The 25927-nt window shown below is 34.5% G+C and overlaps 3 protein-coding genes and 1 non-coding gene across 4 annotated transcripts; 2 read left to right on the forward strand and 2 right to left on the reverse strand.

The window, feature by feature from the left end:
* Positions 1–557: 557 nt before the first annotated feature.
* Positions 558–4546, reverse strand: LOC133312314 (ribosomal lysine N-methyltransferase 3). The gene is made up of 5 exons (XM_061513487.1): positions 4424–4546; positions 3762–4134; positions 2945–3141; positions 1581–1851; positions 558–1312 (listed from the first exon to the last, which is right to left on the reverse strand). The coding sequence occupies exons 1-5, from the start codon at positions 4432–4434 to the stop codon at positions 635–637; spliced, it is 1530 nt and encodes a 509-aa protein (XP_061369471.1). The 5' UTR covers positions 4435–4546; the 3' UTR covers positions 558–634.
* Positions 4547–7986: 3440 nt separating this feature from the next.
* On the forward strand, positions 7987–21322 carry LOC133312306 (uncharacterized). Its single transcript, XM_061513479.1, has 12 exons — positions 7987–8099; positions 8741–10182; positions 10459–10466; positions 10741–10925; positions 14051–14111; positions 14211–14309; positions 16112–16206; positions 16614–16727; positions 19481–19548; positions 19798–19908; positions 20262–20487; positions 21025–21322. Exons 2-12 carry the CDS (start codon positions 8840–8842, stop codon positions 21133–21135), a joined length of 2421 nt encoding a protein of 806 aa, XP_061369463.1. The 5' UTR covers positions 7987–8099; positions 8741–8839; the 3' UTR covers positions 21136–21322.
* Positions 21323–23035: 1713 nt separating this feature from the next.
* On the reverse strand, positions 23036–24121 carry LOC133312315 (uncharacterized). The gene is made up of 2 exons (XM_061513489.1): positions 23904–24121; positions 23036–23654 (listed from the first exon to the last, which is right to left on the reverse strand). Exon 2 carries the CDS (start codon positions 23647–23649, stop codon positions 23257–23259), a length of 393 nt encoding a protein of 130 aa, XP_061369473.1. The 5' UTR covers positions 23650–23654; positions 23904–24121; the 3' UTR covers positions 23036–23256.
* Positions 24122–24170: 49 nt separating this feature from the next.
* Positions 24171–24244, forward strand: TRNAI-AAU (transfer RNA isoleucine (anticodon AAU)). Its single transcript has one exon. It is a non-coding gene; the product is annotated as a tRNA-Ile (tRNA).
* Positions 24245–25927: the final 1683 nt, after the last annotated feature.

Raw genomic sequence — 25927 nt, forward strand, 5'->3', positions numbered from 1 at the left:
TAATTGTTTAGTACACATCATCATAGATATGATATATGACTAATGTTAATCAGCTACCAAAATAAATAAATAAACATTCCATCAATCGATTTCATGTTTATAATCCCTTATATACTCTAACTGAATTTATCGATTTCTTTTGAAGAAAAGTAGGAATTTACTTTTTTTATGGTTGAAAAGGTAGGAAGTATTTGGTTGTCAACAATTAGATTTAAAACTGATCAAGCATAATAAGAAGCAAATTTAAGTCATTCCATTTTGTCACCTACCCAAAACTAAATTTTCAATAAAATGATTAAAGCGAAGTCTTTTCTAATGGTTTCTTTTATAGTTGTCTTGTATTTTCTTCCTCTTCCAAGAACTAATTTCCACTTAATCAACTTTTTCCATGGAACTTTTATTGGTATTCTTCTTGCAGGATCATTGAAGAAATTACAATAACTAAAACTAGTGCGAGGAAGAAAAAAAATGAAAGGAAACGATACATGATTTTGAATTGCTGACCAAAAACAAATGGGACAAATGAGAGGCAGCTTTACTACTTTGAATAGGCCAATAACTCGATCAACAAAATATAAATAAAACATACATATTATAGCATCTCATGGAAAAAATAAATAAACACTAAAAACAATCAACTCTTACTCTTTGTTGTCCTTTTCAACTTCTTCCTCGCAGAACTATGATTAGTGATTTTAAATGGTTGTGAAGCATAGTTTCTGAACTTTTGAAGGATCTTCCTTTCACTGATGCGCAGCATCAGAGAATGATACAGCTTTCTATCTCTAACTAAACTACACCTTCCCAATCCTGCAATATCATCTTCTATTGATTCTAAACCATAGAGACTCTCCCTCATATCAACGAGTGACAACAGAGCATAACAAACTTTTTTAGTCAGCAAGAGTTTCGTGCTCACTTTAGATGCTTTCTTTGGTAAGATATTATCATCCAAAAGAATGGTTTCACTTGATTCATGATAATTTCCAGCAATTGATACTGATAGGTCTAACTTTTGGTATGCATTATCTGGTAATAACATGATGTATAATAAAATGACAAGTTCAATTTGTGGTTCTCCATCAAATGAGATCTCAAAATATTCAGAGTTTTGGCTGCCACATGCTGAATAGCCTAACCTTCTCCAAAGGGAGACTCTTGCTCTACTGTGGCGGTCAGAAAACAAAGAAGAACAACACTGAAGTACCAGTTCCAAATCAATGTTCACAATATCATAGGGATTATCTTGCTCAGTAAATCCATATCTATGAAGCAAAGCAGCATTACCCAATAACCCGTACGTATTAAATACCTGATACACAAGAGGAACACGTAACGTAAGTATTAAAGTACCTTCAAAGGAAGAATTAGAGGTCGCTGAATCAGAAAACTATATATAATAACTTGCATCAAGAGTAGCATAGTGACATTGGAGGTCGTTGAACATTTCAGATTGAAATGAAAACCATATTTCCAAAACTATCAAAAGGATGTAAATAAATACACATGAAATTATTCAAGACTGATCACGTACCAATGGAAGTAAAGAAAAACCACATAACTGAAAGGAAAGTTCTTACCTCAGCTCCACTGTTGACATCTTTTATCATGATCATCTCCAGCATTGAAGGATCACCCTCCATATCTGAAGAATACTCTGAGTTGCCATCAACGCAGTTCTCAACATGAGCAGTATTTAACTCAGTCATATCTATAGAGGAATTTTGAGCCAATGCTTCTTCATCAATGATCCCCTCATCATTGTTATTAAGATCAATGTCATTGTCAGATGCATAATTAGAGGACATAGCTGTGAAATGTACATCCTCAGCACCTGTTTTATGATTGAATCTGGAGCAGAGGGCAGTATAGACATCATTAGAATAAAAAAGTCTTCAGATCTGGATTATACACATAAATTACTGTACGCAGATTACACATGTCCCTAAAAAGCTTTATTCTTACTCTATTAAGTATAAATTAAAAACATCACAAGATATTGATGCACCACAGCAGTCCTTGAATATTATACAAAACACAAACAAGCTCTACTTTCTAGACAAAATAAATTTCTCAGCATGCAGTAATCTTAAAAAGACTTTGATTCTAGACGTCATAATTATCACTCAACTGAGATTGAAGAATTACATGCATAATGGCATACTTAGAACTACCTTTCTATATTACTTCTCTTATTTACTAGAAGTAGGTTACAGGGATCTACAAATCATAAGATATTTTAGCTCATCCACATAAACCACAAAGATAAGTGATTGCAAGTTTACAATTTTCCACTTCAATATCCTTTTCTTTCCTCTCAAATACTAGGAACACAAACACTTGAAACTCTCAGAACATAGTGTACACTAGTAGTTAATATAGTTATAAATCATATTGAAGTCTGTGGCCAAACTATTTTGATTGATTGACCTTGACAATCTGGCACGTCCTGCAATAAATTAATTACAACCTGGAATGCTCAAAAAGTGTCAGAGAATGAAACATAGACATTTTACTTTTGTGGCATATGGTCATCCAGGCAAAAAAGGGGAGCAATGTTTTTCACTTGATAACACCAGGGTTTTTTCTCCAGGTACATTAGAACCACAAAAATACTAAATGAAACACGTACAAACTAATACAACTTTGACTTACAGCACAGCATACATATCATTTATCCAGGAATGCTTGCTTCTCACTAGCAGGGGAATCTAAATGGTATTCTGATACGATATTGGAATACCAACTAGATTGAAGAGTCTTGGTGAATATTTGAGGTATTGGAGTCAAATTGAATAAAATGACCATCTTAAAGATTTTAATTCATCTATGGATTTGAGTATTTACAAGGGTAAGGCAAAGTTAAATGATAATAAATAGCAGTTAAAGGGGTAATCCGAGACTAGTAAAGAAAACCATGGTAATCACCAGAGGCTTTACTTACAGATCTGCCAAGGGAACCATGCCAAAACCATGGTAATCATCAATCGAGAACGATCGCGAAGAAATTAGACTTTTTGCTGCAAAGTATTGTTCTATACCAAAGAATTTTGGTTTAAGCTTTGAAGGTGCCAAATCCAATAGGGGCAGAATATCCTCTTTCCAGTCCTCATACATAAGAGCTTTTTCTTCTTGCACTGCCTGCCTACAGTTGTAAGAGATCAGAAAATTTTCATGAACGGCAAAGCACATAGTTTTGTATTTCAAAACACTAGTTTGATGCCAAGGACTAAAAGAACAGTCATAAAAATATCTTGGAAATTTTAAATGCAGTGCCGATCACAAGTACTCAGATATTCTTTCATTTTACTTCCCTTATAAGTGCAGGGTCCACTCAGCAATCAGCATTATAAACTTATTAATATGTACCCTTATTCTTCTCTAACGTTCAAACTACCTTTCAAAGGACATAACTGTGAAATCTAATATACATTAATTGAACCCCAGCCACAGCAAATAAAGAACAGAAAGTAAACTGGAAAATTCCTTGACATCATTCATATTATGAAGGTTCCAATGCTATTCTCGTATGCATATGTCAAAAGAAAAACAAGGGATTCATAAACTATACTTAAAAGACAGACTAAAAAGTAAAAATTATATCAAGAAACAAACACTATACTCTAGCCATTTTCAAACAAGTATACTAGAGCAAAGACGAAAAAGCAATCAACAAACACGAACATACATTGTCATATTTCTGTATGGTCAACTTTAATCCATCCCTAATGATTACTTTAGCTCTATAACATAAGGTATACCTGGTGAAGCTCAGTACCACACAAAAGGGCGTTTACTTCATTGAGGGTCCAAACCAATGGCAAGCACTCTTGGTGAGGCAAAAGCTGAAGGTACCCAGCCCAGGGGGAGTCACCACCCAAGCTTCTCTCATACATGATGGCAAATGCTAACCCCAAATGACCATCCAAACCAGCATCTTCAATGATCTCACGTGCCCCACTGGTCTTGATGGTAAGGCAAGCTTCCTTTGGCATCTTGGCCACAACATCACCTTCCTTCAATTGGCACAAAGCTCTCACAGCTATTCCCTCTTCTGGGGTGTCCACAAACTCCAATGCATCGCTCCATTCGAATCCCTGAGACTTCATCCACCGCTTGAATGCCCTCATACGCCTAAGCAGAAAAAACAAAGAGAGCAAGTTGTTCAGAGGCAAAAACACAAACACGTGCTCTGTTTGGCTGAAAAAGTAAAAAATTTGAATTGCAGCATGTATAGCAAATAGGTAAATCAAGAACCACTCATGTTTTGCCTTGGTATTGTTTAACAATGACAGAAAGTTAACAACTTTAATGGGTGAGGGCGTGAAAGCCTCGATTTTCCGCATACCCTTTAGTCTAGTCTCGTTCGGTTTTCCAAGAAAATGAATGGAAAAATGAGAGAGAAAACAGAGAATACGCATACCTGGTGGCCATAGGTGGAAGAAACAGAGGATTGTTGTGGAACAAGAAGAAAGATGTTAACGTTAGATGTTGGGTAGTAGTTAGTGGCCACTGAGATTTCTCTCAGGTGTTTTAGAGTTGCAATGACAATGCTACAGTTTCAGGCTTTGAATGCTTGGGGCTTTTTAGGGTTTGAATAATTCAAATGGATAATGGCCCAAGGGGCCTAGCTCCTAGTTTATTTTCACTTTTTCAATAAACCAAACAAACACAAACTTATTTCTTGGCCCATTTATCTATTATCGCTTGTGTCCATCGAAGGGAATTATTCTAAATCCATGCAACTTAGTTTGACAAATGTAACTTTTAGTTATCCAAAAAAAAAAAAAATGTAACTTTTACAACAACAAAAAATTGGTGGGGAACTTTTACACTTTGTTCCTGCATAGACTTGGTATAAATTATGTGCCAATATGAGAATACTCTTATCATACAGTAAAGAAATGACAACTTAATGAGCCAAACTAAACAACAACAAAATTAAGGTGATACTAGAAAACACCTTAAATATTGAATAGTTGAAAGGAACAAAAGGGAGTTGGTCGATTTTATGATCAAATCAATAGTTTAATGGCTAACTTATCAATTATTATTAATATTATTAACATTCTAAACTCATTAATATATATATATATATAGATATAGAGAGAGAGTTATATTTACAAAAAAAAATTATAAATTACATTATGTACTCCGTAAGTACACTAGGTTACACTATGTATTTCAGAGAGTACATAGTGTAATTTACAAAAATTTGTAAAAAAAATTATAAACGGATCATTTCCATGTATATATAGGGACATGATCAACTTACATCAATGTAACAATAATAAGTCTTACATTCAATCTCAACTATTGAATTTCATACATCAGGCAGTTGTAATTTATTGAGATACATTCATTAATTAATTATTAACATCCAATTAACTACAACCATCAAATATACGAAAATTAACAACTTCAATTGAATGTAAAGTTTATTATTCTTACACCAATGTAAGTTGATCATGTCTCATTTATATATATTTACGGAACTTGAACTTAATGAAGATAATATTATTGAATTTCCATTAATTTATCATATTAGGGAGAAGAGTCAACATAGTAGTGTATTGTTGCTACTTCAGCAAGTGCAGCGATCATAAAAAGTAATAAAGTGTATCGAAGTACGAGATCGTTTTCACGAAAATTATAATTTCAATCACTAGTTCCCTATTTTCGCTTTATTTGGACAACTAATAACAAGAATGTTTTAATTGGATTTTAAAACCAAACAATAACAAAATAACATATTAATAACGCAAGAAAGTAATTTGAAGATTGTTTTGACAATCAAAGAAGACGCAGTTAGGACTTCGGTTTTCCTCAATTCCCATTTATGTTATGAATTAAACTCTTAATTAATCACCCTTAATATATTGTCAATCGATTCCTCTAAATGAATTATGATTCAATCCCTTGACACCCTAACTATTTATGATCTTGAAAGAATCATAGTTCCATGGCTATAACATCAAGATCAAGAATAATAAGATTGCATAGTCTATTCCTAGAATCATGAGAATTATGATGAATTTATCATGCAAGATTCATGCACTAACATCTCTATTGTCATACAATCACCCTAAATCAATCTACAAGACCAAACTCATAGAAGGCATTAAGAATGGATAAATTCATGCAATATAAAAAGGGAAGATTATGATAAGTATTTAATCCGTACTCACAAAGGTTCAATTGGATTTCATCTAACTCTAACTACAAAGAAACCTAGCCTAGCATAGCAAATTCAAAAGCACAAGAAAAAGACAAAGCTCCCCCAAACTCCATTCGTATGATGGCGTTGTAAATCTTCAAAGTCCCCAGCGTATTCTTGAATTCCACCCGCCTCCAGTGCTCCAAAGTATGAAAGACGTGCTTCTATGACCAAAACAAGATTCATCTCTTCAAATTTGTCCAAAAAGTCCTTAGTTGGTTCTCAAAATCCCTTTTATATGTGTAAGATTCATGCCCTATGTTAATTCCACAAATTGGCCCTAAGTTAGACCACAACATGGTGCTTAAGCGTTCTAGAAACATATATCAAAATCATGTGAGCACACTTTACCGCGCTCTTTGAAAGAAAATTTCTGCATGATGGTGCGCTCTTCCAAAAGATATTAGCTATTTCTGAGTGTTTTGCGCATTTTTTCAGTCATGAATTTTCTTTTAGAACGCACTTTAAGGACTTATTTGATCCTCGATCTTGTACTCCAAGTCCTTTAACTTTGTTCTTGCTCCAATTCATATCAATCTACCTTCAAAACAAGCAAGAATCATTTATGTTAGTTCCTAATTCAATTTTTATGCTTTTTCATCAAATAATCCTAAGTTTTCATACTTTTGACTATATAATATGATATTATGCCTAAAAACATGATAAACTAAAGGTTTATCTTGTGTGGAAGAAATTATGTCAATTTCATGACGTAGGTTCCTCTTATTAGCTTTGTTCCTAATTATAACTTATGAAGAAATCAATGCATAAAAATTTTAGTCGAATTGTGCACATTAAATTTGATATTTTATTAAAATACGGAATGATATTTATTGCACGAGTGGAATAATGTTGAAATGTGTTTAATGTTTATGGGAATTAAATGTGTTATTTAGTAAAACATATTAAGAGTCAAAAGGTAATTAAGATGATTGATGTGAGAATTTATGAGGGATGAAATAACTCTTGATGGGAGCAATTATAAAAAGCAGATGAGAATAAGTTTTCTTCTACATAATGGTAAGAAAGAGTGCATTTCTTATCCTCTATCCATAAAGAATGTCATTTTACTTTCCATCAAGAATTAAGAAAGAACATTGAATTAAAAGGAGAAAGAGATTAAAAAAACTATCGCATTCAAAGTTTACAAGTCAAATATCATTATCAAGAAATGTTAGCATCCCTAATTATGTGAAAATCATGCATTTCTAATATCTCATTTATGTTTTTATATGATGAACTTAAGGAAGATGACATAAGTTTATTTTTGACATCAAGTGCTTTGACTATTTAAAATTGAAAAAAATTATAGTCGCAACATATTTTCTCTTATAATATTTTACGGCTATTTTGTTAACGATGAATTAACATCAAATCAACAATTACAAAATAGTATTAAATACTATCCATTGATTGTAAAGGAAAAGAAATGGTAAATATAATATCCTTGTTTAAAATTAAACTACGTAAGTAATAATGGACTTTGAATATTGGATGTGTGAGTTTATTATAAAGATATGTAATCTTTTTATTTTTTTCGGAATCCGTAAAAAAAAAAAAAAACTTTAAAGATATGGCCCGTTTATTTAAGCCCATAGGTCAGCAAAACGGAAAGACAGAAAAAGACATAACATAACCCTCTTTGCTGAGAATTAAAAATACGGAGAAGCAAACAAGTGCTGCAAGGGAACGCCAACAACACTTATTTAACACTCGTGTTTCGCTTGCATGGGCATCTGACTTGTTCTGATTTTGTTTCTGATGTGTGAAGACAACACAATTAAAAGATTAAACGACGGCAAGGGAGATACACAACTCAAACAAACGACCGAGGGAGACACATTACGCTGTCCAAACTAGTGTCGTACAGCCAATAACCAAGGTGAAATTAAAAATAAAAATAAAATAAAAATCAAATTTTATAGGGTTTTCTTAATGTATTGTATTATTGCCTTCTTTTCACCGTTTTCTCTTCCTTTCCTTTCTAGCATTGGTGGTTAGTATAAAGTTGAATTGGGTTTCACAAAAGTTGTTTCCCTTCTTCAACTTATTTTTGAGGTTAGGTATTTTTTATGTATATGCTTTACCTGTCGATCATTATAAATTAGGTCATTTGGTTTCGAGTTCTATTACTGCTATAATTTTTAGTTTTGACTCATCGCCATTTGTTTATTCTACGCTCTTTATTTTGCTATGCTCACTCACTTATTATGGTGTTTTAACCGTAGTTGCAACGGTGTCTGAGAAAAATTAAAACTTTTCAAATTGGAATTTATATTTGCTTTTTATACGTTGTTAATTTGATTTGATGCTAACTATATCGGGGATTTTGCTTCATCAATTACCGTTTTCCTTGATCAGTTGTTCGATTCTACTTTGCATTTTGATGTTATATATATTTTATGTGTTCCAATGAGGTAATGCATTTCCTGTATAATGATTTCTGAATGCTTGTAAAAATTCTTGTGGCCTTGTACAGTTTCCAATTTTTAATTTATTTTTATTAATTTTCTTGGCTCGCAGTTGTGGAGTTTGGTATAGCAAACAGACAGCAGAGATAGGAATCCTTTTGGCTGTCAGATTACTTCCTTTTGAGTTTTATGACCGTGTTGGGTTTTCACTATGAGTGGAACACCTAAGAGATCTCGTGAAGAGTCTGTTCATCCATCTTCAAAGCAGCAGCATGAAGATTCTGGTACATATTCCAAGTTGGTTTCATCGACAGTTTCAAATGAGAACCATATGTCTTATGATATAAGTCAGGATTCCCGGGCGGCAAAAGCACCCCGAATTGAATTTCGTGATGTAGATAGAAGATCTCCTCTTCATTCAGTGTATGGGATGCCATCATCTGCAAATGATTCTCATGCAGATCATCCTGTTGCTACTGAGAGCAGGATAGAATCAAGGGATTCCAAGGATGGTAGAGACCTCCAGTTTGAGGGTCGCGATACAAAGAGAGAGAAGGAATTGTTGGGTGAAAGAAGGGATCCTCAGAGTGCTAAGAGTGAAAAGGATGTCCCTGTTGAAGGTGGAGGAGATGACAATAAGGATTTGAGACATGATCGGGATAGTCATAATGATTCGAAAGGTGACAGTAAGACAGAAAAGGACAGCTGTAGCGTGGTTAGCAGCCACTTGAATCGGAAAGATTCTAAAGAGCACCATAGGGGAAAAAGATATTCTGATGCCCCTAGTGGGAGTTTGGACACCTTGCATATGTTACACGGCAATATGCAAGGTTCACTTGAGGTTGGAAAGGAGAGTTCAACAGCAGAAGAAAGGGATTATGTGGAAGCTCATGCAGCTGTTGGGGAGAACAAATTTGTTTCTAGAGTTGATGATAGATCTAAAGAGAAAGATAGAAAAAGAAAGGATGTAAAGCATCGGGACTGGGGGGAGAGAGAAAAGGAAAAAAGTGATCGTAGGAACAGTACACAAGTTATCAATTCTAGTGTTGATTGTAAAGAATCTGCCAAGGAAGATAGAGATGTAGAAAGGTCGGAGAGGGAGGAAAAAGATCTTCCAAAAGAGAAAGAAATTTTAAATGAGAGGGAAAAGGATCAGATGAAGAGGGAATCTTGGAATGGAATGGAGAAAGAGGTTCCAAATAACATGAAGGAACCTGTTGATGGATCAGTTAAACTGCCTGAACAAGAAATTGTGTTACCGGAACAGAAGAGACAAAAAGATGTTGATAGCTGGAAAAATGTTGATAAAAACGCTAGAGAGAAGAGAAAAGAAAGGGATGCTGATTTAGAAGGAGACAAGTCTAACAAGCGTAATAGGTGCTTTGATAAGGAATCAGATGATGGATGTGCTGAAGGGGAACGACCGATAGAGAAGGAGAAGGAAATCTATAATTATAGTGGTCAGCACCGGAAGAGGATACAACGATCAAGGGGAATCCCTCAGGTACCTAATCAGGAGCCTCGTTTCAGATCCCTTACCCAAGAAAATGAAGGGTACTTTCTTCCTTTACCTTTCTTGGATTTTCATTGTTTGCAAACTTGGCTATCCAATAACTATCTTTTCTGTCAAATATCTTATGAAATTGTTCATACATTTTATTTTTAATTTATGTCATTTGTTTCAGTGATAAAAAATTGAAGCTTCATAATTCCATTCTATAGAAGTTTCTTTATCTTTATTGATTGGATCCTACTTTTATGCTGTTTTTAATTGAGCTCCTTCATGCTATATTCCTTTTTAGTAATTATACGTGGCTATATATTTTGCAGGTCTCAAGGTATGCTGTCATTTTGTGTCACTGGCTTTGATTTGACGTGAGACTACTGTATTTGTGCCTTCATGAAGTATTACGGGATTCAGCAGAAATTGCTTTTATTATCCCGATTGCTTTATGTTTTATGATATAATCTCTTCATTCAAATTTATTCATCTAACTACGCTTCCTTCTTAATGTGTCGTGTGATGTGATACTATCATAATTTGCTAACCAATTGTGTGATGAGCTACCGTTACCTTTGCTTGTCCGTTATATATAGCTTCTGGTATTTCAGGTAAATCAGAGGTTTCTTCTGTTGTTTATAAAGTTGGTGAAAGCATGCAAGAACTGATAAAGTTGTGGAAGGAATATGAATCATCTCAATCTCAAATGGAAAAAAATGGTGAAAGCTCTAATAATGGCGGCCCCACTCTGGAAATTTGTATACCGTCTGAGTATGTCACTGCCACAAACCGCAAAGTAAGTTTTTTTTTTGTCATTGTAAATTTGATGAATGAGTGCCATTATTTCATCTTTTTGTGTGTGTGTGTGTGTTTTTTTTTTTTTTTGGGGGGGGGGGGGGGGGGGGGGGGGGGGGTTGTTCGTGGCCTTCTGTTTCATTACATTGATGACTTTTCTTGATGGTAGTGAAGTCTTTGTTGCGTGTTTTGTTTTCTCGATTTATTTTTTAGGTTTTTGTGATGTTTGTATACTTGTACTTGCATGTTACACCATGTAAGATATTTTTGTTATTTGTCAAAGAAAAGTTTGAGGATTTTGATACATAGTGGCAGATGATCATGCTCTTCAAATGATTTTGATCTAGTATCTATGTAGCACCGATATCGACACGAGACACGATACGACACGACATTCCGACACGTTAATTCTAAAAAATGTTATATTTCGACACGTTAGGACACGTTTTGATATTGAATAATATTTTTAATTTATGTTGCGTATATTATATTTAATATTCAATAACTTAACAAAAAAATAAAGCTAAATTTATAATACCCATTAATTTTGCAAAGAAACATAAGATATCACAAATATTTATATTAAATTCAATAAAATAGTAATAGTAATCCAACGAATCTAATAGTTAAAACTAAAAACGCAACGCAACACAACCTTTGAATCTTTTATTGAGTTTCTACAACACGCGTTGAAGTGTCGGGAAGTGTCGGACACGACACGTCGAGATTTTTGAAGTGTCGATGCTTCATAGTCTAGTATTCTTATAAAATTATTTTACATGGCTCTTCCCTCTATTTTTTATTTTCAATTTACCTTTGCTTTTTCTTATGCTTGTTGTTGATGCAGTGAATGCAATGTTTATAGTCCATTTACAAATTTTTAATTGACTTTCATTGATAGTTCTTGTAGATTCTTCCTTGCCATTAAGCATAAATTTGTTAATATACTAAAATACAGATGTTAACCTTTTTGCTTCTGCATTTAACACTTTTTAGACTACTATAGTAGTTCCTGTAGTTGTAGCTTGGATTGTAATTGGTCATTTTCAATAATTTTCATGTTCTGGAAACTATTGGAGGTCCTTTATAAAGAGCTGGTCTGTCCAAAAGTTATAAATGCTCATATCTTCCCTTTGATATGGTTTTGTTTCAATATTGAAAGGCCCATTTCACTATTACTGAACATTCTTTTTTGGGTTTGTCTGATAAACTTTTGATCTTGGGATAAGTTATTCTATCTACATTTTTTTCTGCCTACCTTTGCCGACCATTCTCTAACACCATTAGATCATAATCTCAATAGGAGAGAGAAATGATAAAGGTGGTTGAGATTCTGATTTAATGGTATTGAAGAGTGGTAGGCAAAGGTAGGCAGGAAAAAAAGTAGGTAGAATAACCTATCCCTTTGATCTTTATGTTTGGGTTCTGAGCTTTCCCAAAGGATATTGTTGCCTTTGTTCATGAAGGACAGCAAAAATTATGAAAAAAATGTTTTCTGATGTGTGTGTGTGTGTGTGTATATATATATATATAGAGAGAGAGAGAGTAGTTGATGAAACAATAGAAACGAGTGATTGCCATCTAGGTGGTCAAGATGTTGGCCAAAATTCAATTATGGTTCACTTTTGGTAAAGTAATTGCTTTTTGCTAGGTAATTGAAATTAATTATTTGAAAAGTATGAGGGGAGTCTTCTTCTCCCCTTTTAATTGAAATAGTGTATGTTTTGCTGTTTCTACAATGTTCAGTTATAGTTATGGTAATTTTCAGTTCTTTCTTGACTTAACCATAGTGAATTATCTCCCCCCCCCCCCCCTCCCTCTTTCTTTCTCCCTCTCTCTCTCTCTCTACATGATACTATTTGGGCCTTTATTTTGGTGTTTAGAAGATTTGGTTTAAATTTAGTTGTAAAATTGGGATTCTGAGTCCTCTAGGAACCCTGAGGTTGGAACAAATTATTAGTTGTGCTTTTTCACAAATTTCACTGTCAAATTATTTAAATATCATTGATTCTAAAATGTTGAATATTTTTAGAGATGAATATTTTTGAAATTTTGTTTGTCTATTCATCCAGGATGCTCTGAGACATCAATATCCATATTCTGCCAATTATCTGGTACCTTTTGATTTATCTGAATCTTCTGCTTCTTCCATAGTTCCACCTGCATGTTCTGCATTTTTTTTTGTCAAGTAGCTATGTGACCTATCTTCTAGAAGTCCTTAGAAGATTAAGATCATTGCTTGCTAGAGTATTTTTACAACCAAACAACTATAGGTCTGAACTTTTCAATTGATTTTGAATTGTTTTCAATATCTAAGCCTTCCGACATTTCTGCCCTACAGCATGCTTTTTACATTGCTCACTTGAAATTAATTAGATTGGCGATGATTAGGATACACGATTTGTCAACTGTACTGCTTTATTCCATAACCTTGAGATAAAAATTAAGCTTCCATGTCAGAGAAAGAAATATTGATGCAATGAAGATTGGACTAGACTGGGCGGTTTGCCCAAATAAACAGGACTTGTTCTACAGTCCAGTCTGGTCATCTGAGTAACTAGTGTGAGTCAAACCTGGTTGAAATCTCTTTGAAATTGCTTATGATGTGGAGTTAGAAAAATGAATTTTGTTTCATTTTGTCCCGCACTTTAGAAAACCAAGAAGGTATTAATTAATAATTATTTCTTTGCCCCCTTTATCCTTGTCTCTTGGTATCTCCTCTGAATGGAATGAGAAAGAGCAGTAATGGAGTGAGAGGATAATTTAGTCAAATGTGGTTTATTATTGAGGGTATTTAATCCTTGTGTAAACAACTTACACACAGATATTTTGAAATGGAGGTAGTATTTAATTTTCAATTCTAATAAAATAAAATTATGCATGGCTGATTTGTGTGTTAAAGTGGAAGAAATTCACTTTTTTTTGCCTGCTTGTTGTCCCCTTTTCTTTTAAATCCTTTTTTTTTAAATGTTAATGATTTGATGAGATGAAAGTCTTTTATTTGCTTATTTTCCTTTTCTCTCTAAGTCTGTGTATCTTTAAAATTTAAACACGCCCGATACAATTTAAATATGATTTTCCTATTGATGCTATACCATGTCTTGAAAGTTACATTGTTACATTCAGGTCAGAGGTGGCCAGCTTTGGGGGACTGATGTGTATACATATGACTCAGATCTTGTTGCTGGTATGTGTCTTTACAAGAAGGATGCATTAGCTTTTTCTTAAAAATGTCACGAGGTCACAAGTTAGATGTGAGTATTAATATTGCAATTTTGTCGCATAGTGCTCATGCATACAGGTTACAGTAGCCCAACAGCATCTCCTCCTCCTGCAGCCATACATGAATTGCGCGCAACCATTCGGGTGCTACCTCCTCAAGATTGTACGTCTACTCAGCTTACCTAGCCTGTTATAAATCAGAAAGATGATAATCATCCCTTGGCACCATTGTCTTCAATAACTTTTGATTACATATAAGTGGTCTTGAAGTAAGAATATAGAATATATTTGTGATGTATTGTCATAGTTTTGGCTTATATGACACAACAACAACAACAAAAGCCTTTTTCCACTAGTTGGGAAGGACATTTAGATTTAGGCTCTTGACAAGTTTTTTGCTTATAAGGTGAGTATTTCAAATCTCTAAGTTGAAATGTAGTTTTCCGTTAAGCTATTTTAGAGGGTTTATGATTGGGTTGTTCTTTTCAAAATCATTTAATATGGGTCTAAAATGATCTGAACATACTATTAACTATTATATAAGTATTGAGTAAAAGGAAAGGAAAACAATTAAGTAAAAGGAACTGGATCTCGTTTAGAGTTTTTAAGATTATAGGTGCTAGTTTTGTAGTTTAATTTGTGGTTCTGTTCTGAATATTAAATGTGAATTATGTTGTGTCAGAAGAAAGGAGGGGACAGGAGAGAGAGCGAGAGTCAGTGGCTTATATGCTCACGAAACTGGTAGCATTTAATGCCTCAAATTTTGCTTGATAAACATGCAAGTCATTTGACACCAGAGAAATATAGGGAAAAAACATTTACCAGAGGAAAAAAAAAGAGAAACATATACATTGTTACATATTTGATTATGACTCTGAAACGCTTCATTGATAACAAATATGGATTATTTGTCATACAAAATCAATGTGTTAAATTGAAGGAAGTCAAGGAGACATAATGTTGAAGGAAGCAAGGAAGAGCACGAAGGACATATTGATGGCTGACCATTATTATCCGTAGCAATTAGGATAGGTTTGCAGGACCTATTTGAAAGAATAAGGTGATTTAAAATATTATACCAAGAAAATTAAAATGATAGGAATCTGAAGTCTTGGGCATTTCTAAGTCTAGAAGGTTTTGCAATGAGGTTCAGAGCCTTGGTCTTGGGATTTTTTATTTTTATTTACATATAATCTTTTTTTTGAGGGGAGGGGTGTACATGAACTGGACCAAGGCTTGAGAGAAAATTACACAACTGAAGCAAGTCTCCCTACAGAGTCAGCTAGGAGCAGAAATATGAGGTGAGGATGGGGGCTCTTTCCAAATCTTTAATCCAACTTGTTCGAAGCTTTTACTCAGCATACATATTTCCTAGTCTGAGTTTGAGAGGCTGACTTGCCTGTCTTTGTTTAGCCAGGTTCTTACGCAATTGGCCAAAGAAATTGAGACAGATTGTTTAGTCACAAAATAATTGAGAGTGAAAAATAATTGAGAGCGATTCGTTTGAAGACTATAGGCAGTTTGAACTTTGAAGACACATTATAATACCCTATATCTCCAGGCTGTTTAAAGGCACCAATTCTTTTGGAAAAACCAATGACTCCAACCAATTTGATGCGTGCTTGATACCTGTTTACCCTCCAATTTGAATCTGGAATATGTCTCTGGGATATTATTAGGAAGGGACTTCATGAACCAATTACCAAACGAAGATAGCAGTACTTCTTGTATCACACAGTCATGCCTACTGCACCAAGCACCCTCTTGAAACTTAGTTAATTATATGTGTATAGCTACTTTGTTGGAGTTTTGTGTATTTATTTATTTTCATATACTTATAGTGGGCAAATTAGCCATTAGCCAGTTTTGTTTGTTTCCCTTCTGCTTTTGCATTTTCTGATACTGTTTTTCCTTTGAAGCTTTATTTGGGTAATCTAAAGATAGTAGTTATGTGTTTAACACCAGGCTATATTTCTACACTGAGAAACAATGTACGTTCCCGTGCTTGGGGTGCAGCAATTGGCTGTAGTTATCGAGTTGAGCGGTGTTGCATTGTGAAGGTAGTAACCGTAGCCCTGCAAAAACTCCTATTGTCCTTTGCAATTTTTGTCCCATGAAGTTATCTGCTGTCTTATTTGCAGCCTCACATGCTTTAGATGTTGCCATATATACTACAACATTATTTTCCATAACAAATATAATATCCTTTTTTGATTTTGATATCTCGTTTTTTCAGATAAGTTTCTGATAAATGCTTCATTACTGTTTTCATAACATGCTAAACTTCCTAATTTGGGGTGGAAGAAGTGCATGTGCTTAGAATTGGTGTGCACATTTACATATTGACACCTGCATCTTTATTCTTTGCATTACATGGATATATATGTATAAATTTATCATTGGTTGGACTCGGTCTGTATCAATATTAAAAACTTAATGTTTAACTGCTCATTTGGTTAATCTTCAGAAAGGAGGTGGAACTATTGATCTTGAACCATGCCTTACACATGCATCAACTGTTGAGCCCACCCTTGCTCCAGTGGCTGTTGAGCGGACAATAACTACCAGAGCTGCAGCTTCGGTTTGTCCAGCATCTTATAATAAGCACAACTTTTGCCTGCAAAATTTAATCGATAATTATTTAAGATTTTAGATTGTGATCCATACCTGCTTTGTTTAGATCGATTAATTTTATTATAAATTCTTGTGTTTGCTTAATACTTGTTTATTCTGTTTCACATATGGAACTTGCATTTGTGTTTCTCAATAATTCAAGCATATATTGTGTTGATTCCTTTTTTTGAAAAATTAAAAGTTTTGGTGTTTTAATTGCTGTTGTATTTGGAATTTTCAATTGATTAAATTAGCTTGAAAAATTATGTATTGTTTCGGCTTCCTAACATGGTTGTCAAGATTGTGAGCTAGATCATGGGATTGTACGATCCTACAATTTTTTGACCTCTTGCGAACCAAATCGATAGCAAGATCGTACGAGAGTGAGATTGGGTGGGATCACCGTCTTAGATCATAAAATTGGTGGGATGTGTGATCCCACTGTCGCGGCAATCCTGAAAAAATCCAGGCCCAAAAAAGACCCATAAAACAAAGCGAACAAACCATGCAAAGCATAACCTGACTCATCCAATTTCTCTATTCTTCCTTAGACCTGGAGGGGGGTGGGAGCATGGTTGTCAAACTCGCAGGTAAACTCGTACGAGTTTACGCTTTTGAACACCCTCAACGATCCCGATTCACCATAAATTCGTTTTTGGCATTGACTCGGTAGGGACGCCGTGTTTTTTGGCAAACTCGTAAGCTTGTACAAGTTAAACAATTCCACCAAAAACAGAGTGACCCATGGACCCAAATTTTTTGACCCGAAATCCATCGAATAAATGGGATTTTTCAATACAAAAAACCCTAAATACCTGGAGGAAGCCGCCACCTTTCCTTTTCAGTGAGAGACAACTCCTCTTGCTCCACCATCAGGCTTGGCTGCGTTCCACCGTCTTCTCCGACTCAGTCATCCCTCTCTGTGTGCGTGCGTGCGTTCTCCACGTGCTCCTTTCCCAGGATTTGCCATCGTGCCTTCGCTGTTGTGCCTTTGCCATCGCCGGATGGTGTTCTGTCTCTATCTCTTATGCGCTGCCTCTGTTTCGTTTCGTTTATGCATCTGTTTACCTTTGTGGCTTCGTCGATATGTTTTTTTGTTTTCTCTCATTTTACTTGAATGTCTGATCCTCAGCTTCTGCCTCTGTTATTACTTAACCAAATTTTTTTTATTTGATAAACCAAATTAGTTTTTTATTTTTTTTTCTTCTTGTTTTTGCCTGTTTCCTTTTTTTTTATTTCCTTTTTAATTTACTTGAAAAATCAAATTAGTCCACATTGAAAACTCAAATTAGTCAAGATTGAAAAATCAAATTAGTCCAAATTAGATTTACTTGAATAGTGGTAAGTTTTATTTTTCTCAATACTGCTTGCTTCTTATTATATTACTTTATATGCATATAAATATATATAAATATAATTTGTATCCCATGTTACGATTCTACGATCCGTGTTACGATTCTGCGATTTACGATTTTGGTTCACCCTTCCGAGATTGCATAGAATCTTGGGTTTGACAACCTTGGGTAGGAAAGAGAGAGATGGCAACCTAAGCAGTCATTGAAGGGGTTGCAGCAGCAATGGCATGTCAGTTCCAAAGACAGGGCTAAAGCACAACCAGAGAGGAAGTGGACCTTCTGGTCCGATAATAAATCGTTGGCAAGGTGCTGCTTGGGTAAACTATCTTCGCAAGGTTTACACCTTGGACACCATTGAGGAGTTCTGGTGCTGAGTTTTCCTCGTCTGGGTTTTCCTTCCTTTTTATGCACAATTTTCATTTTTTTAATTGGTGTTTGATTTCTAAGGGATTTGATGGTAGTGATTGAAACCAAAATTTATTTTTATGGATCTTAGGAGAGAGAAACTCGAAGGGTCTTATCTTATTATTGTGGGGAAAAATTTCCATATTGAGAATATGGGGTTTTATGTTTTTCTGTTTTTGGTATATTATTATTATTATTATGACAATAAGAGAGCGAGTCTGGAGCAGTGGTAAAACTAGTCATTTGTGACTGAAAGGTCACGAGGTCGAATTCGGGAAATAGTTTCTTTGCAAACATGTAAGGGTAAGGCTATGTATATAAGGATTGCCCTCACCCCATTTTTGCTTGTCGGAGTTTAACGGGGAGTGGTATTATTATTGTGACAATCAAGTTTTGGTAAATATTACAAGAAATTTGATGACTTTGTGATATTGAAATCTTTTGTTGTGAGATCAGTTGAATATATATGTTTGAATATAATTTTGTGTGTTGTGTAGTAGGATTTTATGATCCATGTCAATCGCACAATATATGATTCTCCCACCCCCTTCTTATTGGATCTGAGTTTGGCAACCTTGCTTCCTAAGCTTGATTTATTGTTTTTATTTTCCTCTTATAAAGAGCCATTTTAACCCAAAAGCTTAAGTTATTAGGTGAAGACACATTAGTTGTTTTATATTTTATGTTTTATTTCTGTAACACCTCTACTTCATAGAAGCTGAGAAAGAGGGGGTCAACTAATGCAAACAAAAACTGCTTTGTTTTTTTTACTGGATCTGTCTTGCACTTTCCTTGGGTCAGGTTTCTATTGGTTGCCATAGATAGTAACTGTTATTAATCTCCATAAAAGAATTGTATTTGGCAATTTTATGTTTCACTTGTGTTGAGGCCTGGATTTGTGCTGCTTGCCTAGCTAGAAAGACCTATTTATTACCATGACATGGTGGCTGTTATTTTTCAGAATGCATTGCGTCAGCAAAGATATGTTCGAGAAGTCACAATACAGTACAATCTCTGCAACGAGCCTTGGTATGCTTTTTTTCTGTTGGCAAAGAGATTAATCTAATTGTGTTTTCTGCTAGCGCAAAAATAATATAAACCAATTTGTGTTATTTTGGTAATATTTGAAAATATCTGTTTTTGGAAATTCAATTTGGAATGGATTGTAATATTTCTTATTCTAAATTAGATACCATATGCAACACATTTTGCAGCTTATTTTGATTTAGTTTTTTTCACTTATCCGTATCTCATGATTATAATATTCGTAATTATCAGGATCAAATATGGTATAAACATTGTTGCTGATAAGGGTCTAAAAAAGCCACTGTACACATCTGCTCGTTTGAAGAAGGGAGAAGTTTTGTATTTGGAGACACATTTGTCCAGGTATTTTTGACATGGAACTTGTACTTATACAGCGATCTGTATGTCAACTGTTATTGGCTTCATATTTAATTTCCCTTAATAAAAGTCACTGCATTTTTTGTTAAACGTCACATATAACAGGGATATGCTTATAAATGTAAAACCATATTGAATAAAATTTCACTGTTATCAAAGTTATTTTGATTTATAATTTCTTTTAAACCACCTGTTAATTTGTGAAATATAAAGAATTCACTATTAAGGTCTTGAAATGTATTCGTCCGCTCCATAATCTTCTTGAAAGTCTGAGATTCTTGTTGAAGTCCTGAAGAAACTTCCTACTGTTCTTTTAATTAAGAGTTAATTCTTTGTAGATATGAGCTTTGTTTTATTGGAGACAAAATGGTCAAGGCTACGCCAGCAACTCAGTTGCATGACCCAGGCGCAGAAAAGTCTAACCACCCCCATTCCGCAAATGGTGAAAAGAATGATTGTTATAATGTTATGATTGATGCATTCCGGTGGTCTCGTTGTAAGAAGCCTCTGCCACAGAACGTGATGCGTACCATTGGCATTCCTCTGCCTCCTGAACATGTTGAGGTATTTTTAAATCACTCTTCATTTGTTTGCCACTTGCATGTGAATGATGTATATAGTATTTTCTCCTCTCCATTGTGACTTATATATCTATTGGAGGTTTGCATCATGCATCTAATAGTATACTTTCTTATTTGTTGTTAAGATTAAGAGTATGACTGTGGAAGGGGAGGTGGGGGGACAGGGGTCTCTTTACCAGTAAGAGACAGAGGGAAATCACATGGAATTTCCTGTTGGCCAAGTGTTAACTTAATGCGTTTTGAAAATTTGCAAGCTCTCATTTGCATGAATCATTTCTCCCGTTTCTCCACTTGCCAATTTACATGCAAGTTATATATAACGTGGGCTGTGGCCATTGTTTGTCTTGCTTAAACATCACATGCATAATCCCTCGATTTGGTACTTATAGTTGAAATGTTACTATGAACAAATTGAAGAATGAATATGTAAACTCTCGTATTTTTTTTTTTTTTTTTTTTTGATAACAAACTCTCGTATTTTCAATTATTTCATAATTGAAAATTTGAGCTTTCTTTTTAGGTATTGGAGGAAAATTTGGACTGGGAAGATGTACAATGGTCTCAAACTGGTGTTTGGATTGCAGGAAAGGAATATACCCTTGCACGGGTGCATTTCTTGTCAATGAAATAATTTTATTTTTTTAGTGCCTTGACTGAATTAGTTTATAACCCCTTTTTATGTTTTTTCTTTTTTAAGAAGAGTGATGGTGGGATGATATAATGTGTTTATTCATGTACTTAATTGGAAAGAGATTGTCCTTTTATGTAACTAAAACCCAAGCTTTGTAGTTTACGGGGCTTGGCTATTGGTCTAAAGTTAAAATGCTTTACATTGTGTGTGTTTTCTTTAAAATTTGCTTGCCATTGTTGCTCTCGCTGTGTCCTGAATTTCAAGGGTCGAAATAACGTTACAGAAATCGGGTGCATTCCTTCAATAATTGGAGGAAAATATATTAGCCAACTGAAGTACCAATGCTAAATTAAAATCGGAACCTATGTTTCTTAAGCATGCTCTGACTGTGCATAAAGAAAGCTTTCTTGGAAGAAATGTGATTTCCCATCTCGAATGCATTAATCTTTGGATGTTGGTTATCTTTGGAAATCAAAAAAAAAAAAAAATTTAAAATCAGAAGCTGCGGTGTGTCATGAGGTGAATGCAAAGATAATTGGGAGTGAATTTTCTCATGTGCTAATTAACATGACCATGTCACGTGAAGCAATTATAACCATATATGGGTGAGTTAATGATGATAAGGGAAAAGAGAAAAAAAATATAAAGATAGGAAGTTATATAATCATCACTGTTGATTTAATTATTAATAGTTACGATCTTCATATATAACATGATCATGTTAAATTATACATAAGAGAATCTATTTTCAAGATAATTACATACAAGCCTGACCTAAGTGATGCTCGTAAATTTCTTAAGAATGACGAAGATACTAATAGTGTACACATTCTTTAAACGATAAAATAGTTTTATTCTTCTGATCTACATTTTATTACATGACAACTATTAATTTTTATCATTTTGACCACAACTACTACGTTGTATATGATTGAATATATAGCTTAAACCATGGCTCTAGTTGCCAGCCGAGTCTCTGTTTTTAGGTTACCAGTAATATTTGAATACGAACTCGAAGAGAGAATCCAGATATGTGGCTCAAGAGGCAGATGATTAAGTCACGTGTGTCTTTGGAAACAACCAAAATATCAAGCCACCAGCCACATATTTCTATAGCCACGAGTCCCAATCATTATCTTTAGGAAGTTATTTCACATAGCCGCAGAAATCCAATCTCACTACGAGAGTACAATTTGTTCTTGTACTCTCAGGAAGTTCATGAATGTCTTACATTTCATTAACTGACCCCCCTTAAAAATTATACAAAACACATGCAGCTATGACTATTTCACTAAATCTTTGAAAGGCACATTGAGAAGCAAGTTTAAGAATTGGGAACCTAGTTTTCAACACATTAAATGACCTCCCGATAGCACTTCTCAGACATCAGTGCCTGTGATTGAATAGCTCCTTTGCATACTAAACTGATTAGCACCTCTCCACTCATAATGCTGCTAACCTGGTACTGTACCCCTTAAAAAAGAGCAATAAACCCTTTCAATATTTGAGCATCCATGTCAACAAGGTAATACTCTCCCTTCCTAAAGAATAAATTCAATCAAAATGAAATAAATTCAGGACAGGTTTAATTTAATTTGTGATATGAACAGATGTTGAATACAAAACAATAGTTATAAAATACTAAAAAACCTTTAGGTATTTGAGGGAAATTTTGATCTTGGTCTTCACTCATCAAGGACTGTCTTAGTAAACGTGATTATGATACAGAGCCTTCCCAACCAAAATAAATGAGCATAAAGTGCAGCTCAATTGTGCAAGCTGCCAGCTATAGTAATAGTAGCCAGCAGCAGCTGGAACGAGTTCCATGTCATCCAATTCAAGGCCAATATCATCCATCCTGATTGTGGTATCTCTAAAGATAAACTTAAGAGAGTACCAATGAACAAGAAGTAGTATATCATTCTGAAATATTTAGTTCATAGCTTTAGAAAGCATTTCAAATTTCCAATCACGCATAAAACAGCAATCCCAATAATAATTTAGAAATCATGGGAAGGGGGAAGTGCTTTATACACATAACTCCCTTTCAATCAAGTTGACCGTACAAAAAAAGGTATAGGACCCCTATTCAACATAATCCAAGAATTTTCACAATCAATTTCACCTAGAGGAAACAACACATTTGCCCTGCAACCATGGCAATCTCTTTTCACACTTGAGAGAGATGAAAATCTCGCGGGCACTAGTGTTAGTCTCAAACAAATCCAAAGCAAGAAAGTAGACCCGTTCATCAACACCTTGCAACTCATCCAACACCTTAATGCATTTGCTTATGGAGAACCTGTCCTCATTCTTCAAAATTGCAGTTGCCCTCATCTTTGAAGCAGCTGCTATCTCCAGCATGGCATCGACTATGGCGTCTCCGGCAGCTTTCCGGCTTCTCTTCCGGCCACCGGAACCGGACGGTACTACAACTGGGTGACGCTTGTGTCCATCCAACATATTCACATCTTCTCCAGAACCAGAAGAACCCTCCTCATCCACGTAAGCCATTGCCACTGTAAGTAACATCACTCAATTTGAGCATGCCCAATTGTGTCAGATTCTCAATGCATAGAACAAAGTACAAATCCCCAACAATGAAACAAATCAACACACGGAAAATTCAAAACCCGAGAAAACAAATAACCCTAAAACTAAAACCCACGAAGCAGGCAAAGATAAACAGACCCAGAATGAAAAGAGAGTGTTTTTAACGTTTGATTTAGTGTGCAATGTGATTATGGGAAAGGAACGAGACATCGTACCGTGTCGCACGATGCTGTCGATTCCGTGAGTTAGGGTAAAAAAAAACGTTGTGGGAATCACGATCTTCTTCAAAATTTGGTTATTGAAAACACATTATTTGATGCGTGAACGCCAGCGAGGGAAGAAGTGAAGGATCACAGCAACTCTGAAAACCCTAACATGAACAAGATGGAGGAAGAAGACGGTAACGGAAGCAGTGTCTTAAACGCATCATTGTACTAGTATGCACAGTGCTATGATTACTGTTGCACTATCAAATAACAGTTGGCCTATTAGCTCAGTTGGTTAGAGCGTCGTGCTAATAACGCGAAGGTCGCAGGTTCGAGACCTGCATGGGCCATATTTGCTGAAGTTTATTTTTTCACAATTTTTTTTGAGGAATATGCTAAACATGGACACTCCAAAAATTCTAATTTTAGTTTCATTTATTAAATTCGTTTGATTACGGTTATCATTTTATTGAGTTTAATATAAATATTTGAGATATGTTATGTTTCTTTTTAAAATTGATGGGTATTATAAGTTTAACTTTATTTTTTTGTTAAATTATTAAATATTAAATATAATATATACTTTATATATTAAAAATATTATTTAATATCAAAATGTGTCTTAATGTGTAAAGTCTTAATATGTCAAAATCTAAAAAAATTTAAAATTAATATGTCGGAATATCGTTGTATCACGTGTCCCGTATTGATATCGGTGCTACATAAGAAATATGTACATGATCAATGCAAAAAAAAAAAAAAAAAAAAATTCTGGGAGTTTTTTTGAAGAATACGTACACTGCCAGTAGGGGTGTTAACGAGCCAAGCCGAGCCGAGCTTTGGTCTTAACGGGTCAAGCATGTGTTCAAATGTGTCAGACTGGCCTTAGCCTGTTACCTGTTATGAATATAATATCAGCCTGTGACCTGGTTCATTTACAAAAAATAAAAGCCTTGTTTAGCCTGTAAGCCTGTTTAAAAAAAATAAGACAACAACCAAACAAAATATACAATCAACAGCACTAGTAATTCCATAAATATTCATAAATTTAATGTATATCTAAATAGCATAATATAAAACAAAATCTTTTAAAAAGTCTGTTTAATTAATAAAATGGGATGAAATGAATTGAGAAGAGAGAGTTATCACAAGTAGTATAATAAATAAATAAATAAATAATATATTAGGCAAACCCGAGAGATTCTAAGGCCGAGCTTTTGAATTGGAGTCTGTGGCCTTTTTATTAAACGAGCTTTTATACAAGTCCAAGCCTGGGTCCAACAATCAATTTTAGACATGTAAGCTCAGGCCTTCACAAGCCAAGCCAAAGGCTCCTGTAAGGCCCTGACTCGTTTAGCACCCCTAACTGCCAGTCTGCCAATAGTTAGCATATATAAAAAAAATCTCTAATTGTCGTACAGGTGTCTTGCAATGCACTTAGTGCTTAGCAGTTTATGAACCTGATTCCAGCATATTCTTAAAGTTCATTTCACATTTCCACTTGAGCTGGAGTATGATCACAATTGATGTTCCTCTCTTCAGCAACCATACCATATTCGGAATATGAGCCCAGGTGGACTGCATATGGAACCAATTAATGTCTTTTTCTCATGGGATATATGCTTCACAAGTGAGAACTTTTCTTTAAAAAGAACCATTGATGTTTTGAACTTGAAATAATGTCTCATTCATTATTTCTTTTACGGAAGGAATAAACTTTATTTTTCTCTTCAAGCAACATACAATTGGTTTCAATTTTAATATTCAATTTATATATTTTTCGATATAGATATTTAAGTTAGGCTCTTTAGCACGAATTTATAAGAAGAATGTTATGAAGTGGGGCTTATCAATGAGTGGAGAGAGAGAAAAAAAAATCGTTTGTCACTTCCACACAAAACACAACCACTCTTTTCCTTCTTAGTTGTCTATATCGTGTATTTATATATCAATTGTTAGAATTTTTAATTCCTCTAAACCTTATAGTGATAATTATCACCTACAAGCCAAGATCCATCGTACCAAATCATAAA

Source organism: Gastrolobium bilobum, unplaced genomic scaffold (assembly GCF_033153095.1).
Source record: "Gastrolobium bilobum isolate Gb01-03AN ecotype WA unplaced genomic scaffold, APGP_CSIRO_Gbil_v1 utg10651, whole genome shotgun sequence".
In the NCBI taxonomy this organism is placed as follows: Eukaryota; Viridiplantae; Streptophyta; class Magnoliopsida; order Fabales; family Fabaceae; genus Gastrolobium; species Gastrolobium bilobum.

What these genes read in the sequence shown, in the direction of transcription:
- LOC133312314 (XM_061513487.1), bottom strand. An exon ending in GTGGTACTGAGCTTCACCAG is followed by an intron (nt 3,142 to 3,761) that starts GTATACCTTATG and finishes AACTGTAGGCAG; the next exon opens with GCAGTGCAAGAAGAAAAAGC. An exon ending in ATGGTTCCCTTGGCAGATCT is followed by an intron (nt 1,852 to 2,944) that starts GTAAGTAAAGCC and finishes CCTCTGCTCCAG; the next exon opens with ATTCAATCATAAAACAGGTG.
- LOC133312306 (XM_061513479.1), top strand. Translation starts at nt 8,840, where the DNA reads ATGAGTGGAACACCTAAGAGATCTCGTGAAGAGTCTGTTCATCCATCT. An exon ending in AGCGGTGTTGCATTGTGAAG is followed by an intron (nt 16,207 to 16,613) that starts GTAGTAACCGTA and finishes GTTAATCTTCAG; the next exon opens with AAAGGAGGTGGAACTATTGA. An exon ending in TGCCTCCTGAACATGTTGAG is followed by an intron (nt 20,488 to 21,024) that starts GTATTTTTAAAT and finishes CTTTCTTTTTAG; the next exon opens with GTATTGGAGGAAAATTTGGA.
- LOC133312315 (XM_061513489.1), bottom strand. Translation starts at nt 23,649, where the DNA reads ATGGCTTACGTGGATGAGGAGGGTTCTTCTGGTTCTGGAGAAGATGTG.